General features: G+C 53.9%; 1 protein-coding gene across 5 annotated transcripts in view; it reads left to right on the top strand.

The window, feature by feature from the left end:
* The window catches only part of FAM120A (family with sequence similarity 120A), a 59,826-nt gene extending 58,528 nt beyond the window's left edge, over window positions 1-1,298 (top strand). For all 5 annotated transcript variants that reach the window (XM_054387671.1, XM_054387672.1, XM_054387670.1 and 2 more), the window contains one exon: window positions 571-1,298. In XM_054387671.1, the coding sequence (XP_054243646.1) occupies window positions 571-882 (312 nt within the window). In that variant the 3' untranslated portion in view covers window positions 883-1,298. The remainder of the gene's footprint in view (window positions 1-570) is intronic.
* The last annotated feature ends 13,097 nt before the right edge of the window (window positions 1,299-14,395 follow it).

Raw genomic sequence — 14,395 nt, 5'->3', positions numbered from 1 at the left:
AGAGTCATTGTTGCAGATAACCTAAAAACTAAATCCACCTTCTGATGCTGCCTAGAGCTGGCTCTGGTTGCTGTGCTCAGTCGTGTAAGATTCTGCTATCTGCTTTTTGTATGAAGTCACTTGCCTGATGCCTGAAGCAGCTAGACCAGGGTAGATAATACTGCATGGAACTCCTGCACTCCTTTAAAAGCTGTCCATAAAAAGGTTCTGGGTTGTGTTTGAGTCACATGTAATCATTAAGTCCTGCTCTGTGTGAACCAAGAAGCAGAGTTAAGCTCTATATTGATTCCTAGTGCTGGCGTTTCCAGATGCATTGAGGCATCAGAGTTAGCCAAGGGCATTTGACCACGGGAGGAGCAGCAAAAGGCATGGCTGGAAGGCCCTCAGAAATCCTGAGCAGTCTTTCTCTTCCCTCTCTGCTGTTCCTTTTGTCTGCCACTCCTTACTGCAGCAGCCCCCGCTGGCCAGTAGTGGCTTGTGATGTTTGTGCACCCTGCATGCTGCCTGTGATTGGTGTGGTTGTGCCGGAGCGCGGATCGCCAGTAACTCTCTTCTTCTTTCAAAAACTAGGGCAAACCTCCTTATGCTGCTTCAGCAGAAGAAGTAGCCAAAGAACTTAAGTCAAAATCAGAGGAATCTAAATCCTCACTTGTGTCTTCAGATGGATCCCTGGCTGAAAATGGAGTTGTGAATGAGGAAAAACCAGCTTCCCAGATGAATGGGAACACAGGAGACATCAGGGCTTCCAATCAGTCTGAAAGTGCCTTGAGTAATGACTCTAAAATGTGCAATACAAATCCTCACTTAAATGCACTAAATGCAGACAGTGTTTGCCATAAAGATGATGCTCTTGAGGCCACTGTCTTAAAAAAAGAAGAGTAAACTTATTTTTTATAGAGGGTGAAGGATGTTGGGAAGGGTCAGGATTAGGAATATCTGGAAAGAAAGAGAGCCTACAGTTATGTACATTTTTTCCTTTCCGTAAGAGAAAAATGAGGACTTTGGAAATTCGGATCCCTCTTTGATGTCAGAGATTTAAAAACAACACAATTTTTGGTTTTTTTTTTCTTTAGTTTTAACCAGTTGTAGTCAAAATGCTACAATAAAACAAAAAGAAGAAGAAAAAAAAAAAAGAAAAAAAGAAAAAAAACCACCAAGCAAGAGAATGAAGAGCATTTGACTCCCGCACTTAAAATGAAGTATACATAAAGTTGAAACTGGTTATGACGAAAGCTTGTAGGTTTTTGTTGGGTTTTTTCTTTTGAACTATAAAGAAAAAAATAAACAACAACAAATTTTGGCAGTCTTTAAGTATATATAGCTTAAACTATTAATTTGTAGTACTTGGCACCATATGTATGCCATTATATTTGAATTTTTTTTTTGCATTACTGTGTCACAATAAAAGCTTTCTTTAAGGCTTTGATTTCATGATTGTGGGGGGAAAAAAAAGGCACAACCACAGGTTTTGGGTTTTTTTGTTTTGTTTTTTTTTTTTTTCTTTAACTCTCATCACCGTTGCCGTGGTTCTTTTTGTGTTCCAATGTGCAAACTCTGGAAACAAACCAATCCTCGAGCATTCTTGCAGCTCTGCTGGTTTTCAGTACACATCATCCATGCTTTTAACAAGCAAGGTTATAGTAAATGGAGATAAACTCGAAACCATAGACGATGCTAAACGACCTTTCAAAAAAAAAAAAAACAAACCACCAATGTGTTGGGAAACTTTTTTGTGACTTAATACCATGCATCCGTGATCAATGAACTATGTGGTTTTGGAATCAGACGTAGACCATTAGTACTACTATTTGAGCTGAACTTCTGCATGGTTCATGATTTTTAAAGTGTGTAGTTAATATTATGCATGTTCTTGTCCTCTTTCTTCCATTCTTACCAGTACTGTGCCCATTCGCAAAACAACGAGAAGCTAATAATCAGTAATAGTCCTATAAAAGATGTTAACTATGTTTAGTCATTGACTGATCTTGCTCTAACCTTTAAAATTTTGTGATTATTGACCTCTGTTGCATTTATTCTAAAAAGTTTTGAGAGAAAAAAAAAACAAAAAAAAAGTTATCTAGCCGTTTTGAATATCAACGTTACCCTGGTGTACTCATTGCTGTATGCATTATTGTTCTCTGTTGCTGTTTTATGCCTTCATATTAGCAAATATGAAATTCTGTGGAGAAAAAAAAAACAAAAAAAATAATAATAATAAATAATATGCTTTGATCTTCATTAAAAAAAAAAGTTACCCCCCTTCTGTAGCAGGAAACAAATGGCTTGTTCTTGAGAACTTTCCCATCAAGGATTTAGTATAAGCAAATATACCTGTATCATTTTGATGTTTTTGTTAGTGTTTCCAAACTTAAATGTACTTCAAAAATCAGAATCATTTCTTTATATTCGTTTTCATATAATTCTCCTGATGCTCTTCATCACACATTAGTGATCAGAAATGAGGTGTAATTCCCCATTCCCTGCCCGCAAGAGCTAAGTAGGTATCTTAATGTAAGTTGAAGGGAGTTCTGCCCCAACTCATGGATTGTGCAAGAATGAACTACTGTTGGGTTTGATTGGTTGTAGATGGATTGTGGTGTGGTGTATTTGAAGGCTATTGAATGCAACTTACAGTGCTTAATAAAAATCTTTATTCTTTTAGTATAAAATCCTGTATGCCTTTTTTGTCTGAGCTCTTTTTTAATCCACCTGGTGTAAACAAAAGTGTTCCTGTGCCCAAAGAAAGCCATGGAGGTGGCAGGCCATGTGCTGTCCTCCTGGAGGCTGAGGAGAAGGCCACTTGACCACACTGGCACTGCTGGGGCATGCTGCTCTTGCTCGGGGTCACGCTTTGGCCTCCTCACTTTATGTCCGCGTTTGGATGCGAGATGGTTTGGCAGAAGGAACAGGGGTGGTTGTTTAAACAGGAGAAGGACCAACCCCAGGTGCTTGCAGGGTTTGAAAGGTAAGGGCTTGTAACACCAGGTTGGGAGCAAGTGTCAATCTGGTAGAGGGGAGGAGGGCTCTGCAGAGGGACCTTGCCTGGATGGATGAATGGATGGATGGGCAGAGTCCAAGGGCATGAGATTGAACAAGTCTGAGTGTCAGGTTCTACACTTTGGCCACAACAACCCCATGCAGTACTGCAGGCTGGGGACAGAGTGGCTGGAGAGCAGCCAGGCAGAGAGGGACCTGGGGGTACTGGGTTGCAGCTGAACGTGAGCCAGCAGTGTGCCCAGGTGGCCAAGAAGGCCAACGGCATCCTGGCCTGCATCAGGCATAGTGTGGCCAGCAGGAGCAAGGAAGTCATCCTGCCCTGTGCTCAGCACTGGTTAGGTCCACACCTTGAGTGCTGTGTCCAGTTCTGGGCCCCTCCATTTAAGAAAGATGTTGAGGTGCTGGAAAGTGTCCAGAGAAGGGCAACAAAGCTGGGGAGGGGTCTGGAGCACAGCCCTGTGAGGAGAGGCTGAGGGAGCTGGGGGTGTTCAGCCTGGAGAAGAGGAGGCTCAGGGCAGACCTCATTGCTGTCTACAACTACCTGAAGGGAGGTTGTAGCCAGGTGGGCGTTGGTCTCTTCTCCCAGGCAAGCAATGGCAGTCTCAAGTGCCTCCAGGGGAGGTTTGGGCTGAAGTTAGGAAGAAATTCTTCCCAGAAAGAGTGATTGGCCATTGGGATGGTCTTCCTGGGGAGATGGTGGACTCACCATCCCTGGAAGTGTTTAAAAAGAGACTGGATGAGGCACTTGTTGCCATGGCTTAGTTGATTAGATGGTGTTGGGTGATAGGTTGGACTTGATCTCAAAGGTCTTTTCCAACCTGGTTAATTCTGTGATTCTGTGAGTAGCAGTGCCTGTGCTCCTGCCAGCTGAGGATAAACTCTCCCAGTAAGTGGAAGTTTTCCCTACATCTGGGATCATCCTGAACAGCACTGTGTGGTGGTAGGCCATGACACATGGCCCAGTACAGATCCAGACAGGCCTCAGGATGTCCAGACAGGTCCTTTCTCTCCCCTCCTTCCCACCACAACAACAGGGCAAGGTGTGAAAAGGAACAAAGGGCACAGGCCCTTGCCTGTCTGGTAAACAAGATGCCAGCTGGGGTCAGAGCACGAAAGCTTCCCCAGACACGAGGTCCTGGCCTCTGCCTGTTATGGTCATAGCCTGGCAGAGGCTTTTCCATTGGGTGGCTCCATGTTAGCTTTAGTGCCCATTGTACCAAGTGACCTCTGGCATTTTGTCTATATACAAGTGGCTGGGGAGCCTGGGGGCTTGCTCAGATCCACCTCGCTCAAATCTGCCTTGCTGTTGCTTGCTCAAGCCCTGCTCACATCTGCTGAAGCCTCTCCTCACTTCAAGCCTTGTCGTCTGGAGTGTCCTGCCTTGCTTCCAGTGCCTGGTCCAGAGCCCTGGGATAAAGCCTGAGCCTGGAACTGGATTACAAACTGACAGTTTCTGGAGCCTGTCAGCAGGGAGAGCAAGCTAGGGACCATCTCCAAATTCCCACTCTAGTCCTCGTGAGTAAACCCTGGCCTGCTCATCTTTTCCTAAGGGTTATTGGTTGGCCTTTGGTTTATAAGTGGGTGAAGTTATTTGTGTCATAGCTTTTCCCAGTCTCTGAACTCTCTAAATTGTGTCAAAATTGCCATAAGCACCCTGGAAGAATTCACGACCCAATAGAACCTGTAAATAATTCTATCAGTTTTGTACAGAGTTTTGGAGTGGGGTTTTGGGAAAATAAAAATAACTACATTTTATAATTCCTGCCTCATTAATTTAACCCAAAACTAATACACACTGGTCCCAGCACAGACTCAGTACTGCTGCAGAACGACCAGGCAGTGCCAGGCTTGGTCCTGAAGAACAGTCTGCACCGTGGTCTCATACAGCAGCAAGTACCTTCTGCTGTGTCCTCTGTGTGCTCTACAGCCCCCTGAAAGGGCAGGGGTGGGGGGAGGGTTGTGCTCTTCTCCCTCTTAACAAGCGATAGGATGAGAGGAAATGGCACTAAGACAGGTTGAAGTTGGACATTAGAAGAATCTTGAATTTTCGAAAGGGCTCTCAAAGCCTGGCACAGGCTGCCCAGGGAGGTGGCTGAATCCCCACCCCTGGAGATGTTTCCCAGAGGCAGAGCTGTGGTGCTGAGGGCCATGGTTTAGCCCCAGCCTTGGTAGAGTTGAGCTTGGTTGGACTGGATGAGCTTAAAGGACTTTTCCAACCCAAATGGTTCAGTGATTCTCTTGATTCTCAGCTGTGCCCATAATGCATGATCCAAAGCTGGCTTTGGGTGGAAAATGGAAACTTTCAGCCATAGTTTGCATTTTAAGCAGACAAAGAGGATGTGACTAAAAGATGCTATTTTATAGCTGGAAATCCTTACTCTATTTCATTTACAAAAATGAAAATACACAAAAGAAAGGGTTAAAAGCTGCAAAAGAGAACACTGCTAACACAATCTGGGATGTTGAATCCCCACCCCCAGAGGTATTTCAAAGGCACAGAGATGTGGTGTGGAGGGCCACAGCCAGACTCTTGGTAGTGTTAGAGAATGGTTGCACTCAACGATCTCAAGGGTCTGTTCTAGCCAAAATGATTCTGTGATTCCATTTCATGGACCTTTCTGATGTGCTAATGAGAAGTTGAGATCCTTTCATGATATTATTGATGTGTAGGCCGGTTGCCTGGACTTGATGATCTTGGAGGTCTCTTCCAGCCTGGTTGGTTCTGTGATTCTGTAGCAAGCCTGTGGACAGCTGTCCTGGGCGTGCAGGTGTCGGTGCTGCTGGCTGTGTTGCCTCTGCTTGCAGCTCCACGCTGGCATCGGGACGTGTGTGGCCTGCAGCGTGCCAGCGGGACGGGGCCGGTGGGGTGTGCCTGGTGTCGGCCTGAGGGCTTCCTGTTAGCGACCCAGCGAAAGGGCTCCGAGCGTGGCGGCTCAGGCCAGCTCCTTGCCGTCCAGCAGCTCTTTGTGTCCCTGTGGGTGCAGTGTCCGGGACAGGTGGCTAAGGCTGGGGGCTTGGCGTGGGCTGCGAAGGCCAAAGCCAAAGGGCTCTGTGAGAAAGGGACCTTTACGTTCCCAGAGTGAGAACTGATCGATAAAGGTGGTGGCGCTCAGCCCGCTCGGCGTCGATGTGACCGATAGCTCATGACCCATCTCCACGGCGGGTTAAACCGGAGACAGTGGCTGTGCGGGTGGCCGTATGGCCAGGCTGCCGTCCGTGCCCCGCTGCCGTCCGTGCCCCGCCAGTGGGTTCGGCAGAGGGCAGAGCACCGCTCGCTGCCAGCGGCTGAAGCATGGCGGCTGCCCCCCCGGGCTGGCCTGGCTGGCGGTGCCGCTGTGCTGCTAGCGGCTGACAGCTATCCCTGCCTGTCCCAGCAAAGCGGCTCACAGCCATCCCTGCCTGCCCCAGCAAAGCGGCGCCTTCCCGCAGCGCCTTTCCCGCGGCGCCGGGGAGCCCTCAGAGGCGGGTGGGCAGCGGGGAGACTGCTGGCAGGGAGCGGGGGGTGTGCGTGCAGGGGGAGCCCAGCACGGGCAGCCTGGGACGTTTTCCGCCCTCGGCTCCTGCAGCTGAAGCCCTGCGTCGCGTTCCGGGCGGAGCAAGAGGAGCGGAGGGCGATCTGCCGACGGCGATCGGACGCGCAGCGCCGTGCCAGCCCCTGCCGAGGAGGCGCCGCCACCATTTTCTGCGCCGCGCTCAAGGCTGAGCTATTTCAGGCGCTGGCTGCGGGGCTACGTCACGGCCGGGGGGGATCAGGCGGCCGGAGGGAGCCGGAGCCGCCGCTCCGCCTCCAGCTGCTCGGCACAAAGCTGCCAGGGCTCTGCACAGCCCTGCGACCCGCAGAGTCCTGCAGCCGACGGTGCCCGGGGCAGTTCCCACACCCTTAAGGGAAAGGCCCCGATGGCCACTCTTGTACAGGCTCCCTGGTGTGCAGGGTCCCTGGTGTGCAGGGCCACTGGTGTGCAGGGCCCCTGGTGTGCAGGACCACTGGTGTGCAGGGCCCCTGGTGTGCAGGGTCCCTGGTGTGCAGGGTCCTTGGTGTTCAGGGTCCCTGGTGTGCAGGGCCCCTGGTGTGCAGGACCACTGGTGTGCAGGGCCCCTGGTGTGCAGGGTCCCTGGTGTGCAGGGTCCTTGGTGTTCAGGGTCCCTGGTGTGCAGGGCCACTGGTGTGCAGGACCACTGGTGTGCAGGGCCCCTGGTGTGCAGGGTCCTGGTGTGCAGGGCCCCTGGTGTGCAGGGCCACTGGTGTGCAGGGCCACTGGTATGCAGGACCACTGGTGTGCTGGGCCTGTGGTGTGCAGGACCCCTCAGGCCAGTGAGCAAGGACCGGGCAGGGCGGAGCCTCCGCGCCCTCTCTGTCCCCTCTCCGCGTCCTCTCCAGGACCAGGATGGTGCAGCCGTGCCCCCTGTGCCGGGAAGAGATGCACAGGGAGGCCGTGGGCACGATTGCTGTGTGGTCAGTGCTTGGGAGTGTAATGTTCCAGACTGGGGGCAGAGGGCAACTCCCCTTCTCATGTGCAGGCCCCTGGTGTGCAGAGCCACTGGTGTGCAGGGCCACTGGTGTGCAGGGCCACTGGTGTGCAGGGTCCCTGGTGTGCAGGGCACCTCAGGCCGGTAAGCAAGGACCGGGCAGGATGGAGCCTCCACGCCCTCTCCATCCCTCTCCGCGCCGGGATGGGACCAGACTGGGACCAGGATGGTGCAGCTGTGCCCCCTGTGCTGGGAAGAAATGCACAGGGAGGCCGTGGGCACGATTCCTGCACGGTCAGTGCTTGGGAGTGTCATGTTCCAGACCCGGGGCAGAGGGCAACTCCCCTTCTGCTGTCCAGAGTCCTCAGAGCAGCCTCCGCAACCCTACCCCAGAGCAGCCCCCGTGCTCCCCAGTCACCCCACAGCCTGAGGTGCGGTGATGCTGCCCCCCACCAGGTACCACTACCCCTGGGAGCTGGCAGGGGCGTGCAGGGGGTTGGAGTGGGATGACTCCTAATGTCCCACTGCTGTTCCCTGGCTCTAGCATGTCCAGCCCACCCATGGGTGAAAGCCTGAACAGCAGCAGCTCTCTTGGGGGCAGTGTGAAGGGGCTGGAGCTATTTTCCAGCTGCAGAGATGCAGCCTTCAGGGTGAGTTTTGCAGCACTTAGTAGCCCCGGTGTCTGCCACTAATTAATAAAAAGGAAGCAGTTTTGCATGAGTCCTTCCTGAGCAGACTGCTGCCCAGAGCAGACGTGGTACTTATATCTGCTGGATGCCTTCAATGAAGCCAGCAGCAGTATCCACCGCCCGTGGTTACAGCAGGTTTTGCTCTGTTCCCCTCTGGGCACTGCCCCAAGCCCCAGGGGGGTGTTTCTTTATGAACCCTTTTTCTCCTTATCTGATGAGCTGTGGGGATTACACCTTGCATTCCTCAGCCACTGTGGGTAGCAGTGGTTCTTCCTGCAATCACCTCCTCCAGGCATGGAGGGGCTGTGGGTCTCTGCCCAGCTCAGCTGCTGCCTGATCCTCACTCCTGCCTCTTCCCAGACCTTGACCTGAACCACAGGCTTGTGCCCTGCCCAACCTGCCATGGCCTGGCCCAGCATGCTGTGGCAGGAGGGGATGCAGGTGCAGGGAGAGATGCAGTGACAGGAGGGGATGCAGAGGACGCAGCATGTGCTAGCACAACTTAGCTGAGGACAACCCCATGGCCCCCTCAGAGATCCTGTCCTGAGTTTTGCCCTGAGATACCTCTCCTTGGACCAGGCAGAGGAGAGCAGGAAGCTCCCAAGCCCTTCCCTGGGGGCTTTGCCCTCCAACAGCGAAGCAGCAGGTAAGAGCTCGGTGCTAGTTCTTTCTGTTTGGTCCCCAAGTAGAGGGTGGCAATGCCCTGAGGGATGCAGGGGCACTTCTGACAGTGCTGTGGGCTTGCCACCTGTCCTGGGTCTGGCATTGCAGCCTGGGGGCTCACTGCTGTGTTTTGTGCTTGAGGGTGTGCCCTGGGTTCCAGTTGAAATCCTGCCTGTTCACACCTGGCTGGCTGCAGTAAGACTCCAAAATCCCCACCAGAGAAGGGTGGAAACTGAAATGTTCAGGAAAAGTTGGACAAGGGACTGTGGATAAGCAGAAAGGTCAGAAAGCACCCCCAGCCTTCAGCTTAATTCCTGGTGCTTCTGGGAGGGTTGTGATGAAATGTGACAGTCAGTGACCTCTACCAGAGGTATGCAACATCTGCAGGACCTGGGCAAGGAAGCTAAGCCCAGGGAAAGGGTGAGGCAGAGGAATGGGGACCTGTGCTGCTGCTGCTGTGGGGATGTGGTGGGATGGCAACAGAGGGCTGGACAGCAGGATGGTGGTTGAGCACTGGAACAGGTTGCCCAGGGAGGTAATTGAGGCCCCATCCCTGGAGAGTTTCAAGGTGAGGCTGGACAGGGCTCTAGGCAACCTGATCTAATGGAGGATGTTCCTGCTTACTGCAGGAAGGTTGGACTGGATGCCGTTTGGAGGTCCCTTCCACCCCAGGTGATCCTATGATTCTATGTTGAGCAGCTGCTGGAGGGTGGTGGTGGAGCCAGGTGGCTCAGAGATGCAGCACCCATGGGTGCCAGAGCCTCCTGGAGGGGATGAGGGTGAGGACAGAACCTCCAGCCCATGCTGCCAGTGGGAGGCAGGCAGCTCACAGGTGGTTTTCTTCTGCCTTTTCAGCTGATCCATCAGGGCTGTACCTCGGGGGGGGGGGGGAGCCTCAGCAGGTCTGTGCTCAGCAGTGGATTTTGTCACTGCCTCAGGCCAGGTAGCAGCTTCCCTGCAAAGCTCCAAGAAGCATGTCCCCAGGGGTCATTTCTGGTGAGCTCTCTCAGTGCAGACATCCCTCTGCTCTGAGTCTTCCCAGCAGTGTTCATCTCGCTTTTAATTCTGCTGTCTTCTCTTTCAGAACAGGCTCTCAGCAAACCAGAAGAGCAAACTCAGAGCACTCTGGAAGTCTCCTCTCCTTGCTGAACTGGCTTCCTGGGCTTCCTAACAAACGAGCTGACGATCCCCAGTGCACCACAGTGAGGAGAAGTGAAACAGACATTGCTGAGCCTGGTGCACCTTACCCACACAGGCACAGAGTGCCAGGGGCTGCAAGGGACCTCCAAAGCTCATCCAGTCCAACCCCCTGCCAGAGCAGGTCACACAGAGCAGATCACACAGGAACACAGCCAGGTGGGCTTTGAATATCTCCAGAGAGGGAGACTCCACAACCCCCCTGGGCAGCCTGCTCCAGGGCTCTGTCACCCTCACAGGGAAAGAATTCTTCCTCCTGTTTCCATGGAACTTCCTCTGCCTCAGCTTCCACCACTGCCCCTTGTGCTGGTATTGGGCATCACCCAGCAGAGCCTGGCTCCAGCCTCTGGGCACTCATCCTGCACATCTTTATCACCTGCAATGAGGTCACCTCTCAGGTTCCTCCTCTCCAAGCTCCAGAGCCCTCAGCTCCCTCAGGCTCTCCTCCTAAGGAAGATCTTCCACTGCCTGCAGCAGCTTTGTGGCTCTGTGCTGGACTCTCTCAAGCAGTTCCCTGAGGTCCTTCTTGAACTGAGTGGCCCAGAACTGGACACAGTATTCCAGATGTGGCCTCAGCAGGGCAGAGCAGAGCAGGGAGGGAGGAGAACCTCTGACCTACTGACCACAGCCCTTCTAATGCACCCAGGAAGGAAGCCCCAGGCTAGCAGGAGCTGGTGGTCCTGCTCTGCAGACAGGAGGCAGTGCCCAGCGTGGCAGCATGCTCTGGGTGAAGAACCACCACAGCTCAGCCTGCCTGCCAAGTTATGAAACCTTGTTTACAAATGGCTTAAATGTTTATAAAAACCATTCTGCAGCAGGCTCCACAGTGGCCACAGAAGTTGAGTAACTGTGGCCAACCCCCTTTGTTAAAGAGGATTTTTGGAAAGCTGTTGCTGGGGCTGGCAGCCTGTGTGGGCTGGAGACAGCCACAGCAGCTGAGCCAGCACCAGTGCTGCTGTGCCAGAGCTGTGGGGTGAGCCCAGGAGGAGCCTGCTGGTTCCACCCCCCACAGGATGCCTCTCCCTGCCAAATGTGGCACCAGGTGCTGATTGCCAGAGCCTGCAGCTGAACTGCTCTAACAGTTTTGTTCCCTGCTGCATCTCAGCCCTGGTACCTGGCTGGTGACTCCTGCTCTTAGGATGGCAGTGAAGAGCAGCCCTGATGGCCTCCTCCAGGAGCCAGCCCTGACAGGAAGGGTTGGGAAGCCACAATTTAGGGACTGTGGACAGGTCTTCCCCTCCTTTGTACCTGCAGTCCTGCCTGGGCACTTGGCTCTGGTTCCAATTCTGCAGTGGTGCTGCTGTGTTCAGGCTGCTCTTCCTGGGGGGCTCAGGCTCAGATTGAAGGGCTGAGGTGTAGTCTAGGGTTCAGGTGTGCTAGTTTGGGAGCTCAAGTGTGCTTTAGGAGCTCAGATATGGTTTGAGGGGCCTAGGTATGGTTTGGGGGCTCAGCCAATGTTTAGGGGACTCAGCCATGCTTGGGAGCTGAGGCATGGCTTGAGGGCTCAGCCATGGTCTGGGAGCTTAGACACAGTTTGGAGGCCCCAGGTCTGGTTTAGGAGCTCAGGTCTGGTTTGTGGGACTCAGGTCTGGTTTGGGAGCTCAGGTCTGGTTTGTGGGACTCAGGTCTGGTTTGGGAGCTCAGGTCTGGTTTGTGGGACTCAGGTCTGGTTTGGGAGCTCAGGTCTGGTTTGTGGGACTCAGGTCTGGTTTGGGAGCTCAGGTCTGGTTTGTGGGACTCAGGTCTGGTTTAGGAGCTCAGGTCTGGTTTGTGGGACTCAGGTCTGGTTTGGGAGCTCAGGTCTGGTTTGTGGGATTCAGGTCTGGTTTGGGAGCTCAGGTCTGGTTTGTGGGACTCAGGTCTGGTTTAGGAGCTCAGGTCTGGTTAGTGGGACTCAGGTCTGGTTTGGGAGCTCAGGTCTGGTTTGTGGGACTCAGGTCTGGTTTAGGAGCTCAGGTCTGGTTTGTGGGACTCAGGTCTGGTTTGGGAGCTCAGGTCTGGTTAGTGGGACTCAGGTCTGGTTTGGGAGCTCAGGTCTGGTTTGTGGGACTCAGGTCTGGTTTGGGAGCTCAGGTCTGGTTAGTGGGACTCAGGTCTGGTTTGGGAGCTCAGGTCTGGTTAGTGGGACTCAGGTCTGGTTTAGGAGCTCAGGTCTGGTTAGTGGGATTCAGGTCTGGTTTGGGAGCTCAGGTCTGGTTAGTGGGACTCAGGTCTGGTTTGGGAGCTCAGGTCTGGTTAGTGGGACTCAGGTCTGGTTTGGGAGCTCAGGTCTGGTTTGTGGGACTCAGGTCTGGTTTAGGAGCTCAGGTCTGGTTTCATAGAATCACACAGTCATTAATGTTGGAGAAAGTCTTTAAGACTATTGAGTCCAATTGTCAACCCAACACCACCGTGGCACCAAACCATGGCCCAAGTGCCATGGCCATACATTCCTTGAACACCTCCAGGGATGGGGACTCCACCACCTCCCTGGGCAGCCTCTTCCAATCCCTGACCACTCCTGCAGCAAAGAAATTTCTTCTCCTGTCCAGCCTGACCCTCCCCTGGCACAATTTCAGGCCACTTCCTCTCATCACCTGAGGCTAGGGAGAAGAGACCAACCCCCACCTGGCTCCAGCCTCCTCTCAGGAGCTGTAGAGAGCAATGAGGTCTCCCTCAACCTCCTCTTCTCCACACCAAACACCCCCAGCTCCCTCAGCTGCTCCTCCCCAGCCCTGTTCTCCAGACCCTTCCCCAGCTTTGTTGCCCTTCTCTGGACCTGCTCCAGCCCTCAGTGTCCTTCTGGGAGTGAGGAGCCCAAAACTGAACCCAGTGCTCAAAGTGTGGCCTCAGCAGTGCTGAGTACAGAGGGGTGATCCCTGCCCTGCTCCTGCTGCCCACACCACTGCTGATCCAGGCAGGCTGCTGGTGACCTTCTTGGCCACCTGGGCACTGCTGGCTCATCTTCAGCTGCTGTCACCCAGCACCCCCAGGTCCTGTTCTTCTGGGCCACTCCTTCCCCAGCCTGGAGCATTGCATTGAGTGGCTGTGACCCAGGTGCAGGGTCTGGGGGGCTCAGACATGGTTTGTGGGGGCTCAGACCTCCCATGCAGCATCTGAAGCGGGGCCTTTGCAGGGAGGGAGCAGAGTGGCTCACTGCTGCTGTCCCACATGGATCAGTTCTGAGAGAGGTCTCCTTGTGGTGCTGCTGGCAGTTCCTGCTGCCCAGGCAAGTGCTGCTGCCCAGGAGCTGGGCCGTGCTTGGGGCTGGGGCTGTTTGCTGGGGGCTCTTAGGTCTGCTGGTCTGATTTGCAGCTGCTTTGTGCTGCCTGAAGTGGCCACTGCTGCAGAGAACAGGGGAGTTCAGCCAGGCCTTGAGAAAGGGGCAGGAGCTGGGGTGGCAGGCTGGCACATGCTGCCTCGGGGGCTGCATTTGCAGCTGAGCAAACGTCCCCCTGCCGCTCCAGCCCTTCCTTACGTTTGCTCACAGAGCCTGAAGGGGGCTGCCGAGCCCAACCCGACTGTGCTCGGTGGGGAGGAGCTGGTGCTGATGGGCAGTGTCCCTGGGAACAGAGAGAGCAGTGCCCACATCTTCCTTTTGCCTTGGCCACAACCTCTGACAAAACACTTCCTAAGCAGCAGGAGCTTCTGGTGTGTGTGAAGCTCAGAGAGGGAGCAAAGGCTGAGGATGGTTCAATATCCTTGTGGGGAAGGGCTGAGCTGCTGGAGCACCTGCACAAACCCTGCCTCAGGAGCACCTTGTGTGAAGCAGAGCTGATGCCAGACATCCATGGGCTGAGGCCAACTCTGTGAGATTCAGCAAGGCCAAGGGTCAGGTCCTGCACTTAGGTCACAACCACCCCACGAACGCTCCAGGCTGGGGGCAGAGTGGCTGGAAACTGCCCAGCAGAGAAAGACCTGGGGGTGCTGGCAACAGCTGAAGATGAGCCAGCAGTGCCCAGGTGGCCAAGAAGGCCACCAGCAGCCTGCCCAGATCAGCAGTGGTGTGGCCAGCAGGAGCAGGGCTGTGGGCAGTGAGGCCACACCTTGAGTGCTGGGTTCAGTTTTGGGGCCCTCACTCCAAGGACATTGAGGGCTGGAGCAGGTCCAGAGAAGGACAACAAAGCTGGGGAAGGGTCTGGAGAACAGGGCTGGGGTGGAGCAGCTGAGGCAGCTGGGGGTGTTCAGCCTGGAGGCTGAGGGGAGACCGCATTGCTCTCTACAGCTCCCTGAGAGGAGGTTGGAGCCAGGTGGGACTTGGTCTCTTCTCTCTGGGTATCAAGCAACAGGATGAGAGGAAATGGCCTCAAGTTGCACCAGGGGAGGTTGAAGTTGGCCATTAGAAGAATCTTGACTGAAAGGGCTCTCAAAGCCTAGCCCAGGCTGCCCAGGGAGGTGGCTGT

This window comes from Indicator indicator, chromosome 15, assembly GCF_027791375.1.
Source record: "Indicator indicator isolate 239-I01 chromosome 15, UM_Iind_1.1, whole genome shotgun sequence".
In the NCBI taxonomy this organism is placed as follows: domain Eukaryota; kingdom Metazoa; phylum Chordata; class Aves; order Piciformes; family Indicatoridae; genus Indicator; species Indicator indicator.
Note: the sequence above shows the minus strand (reverse complement) of the source record. Positions and strands in the feature narration are given on the sequence as shown.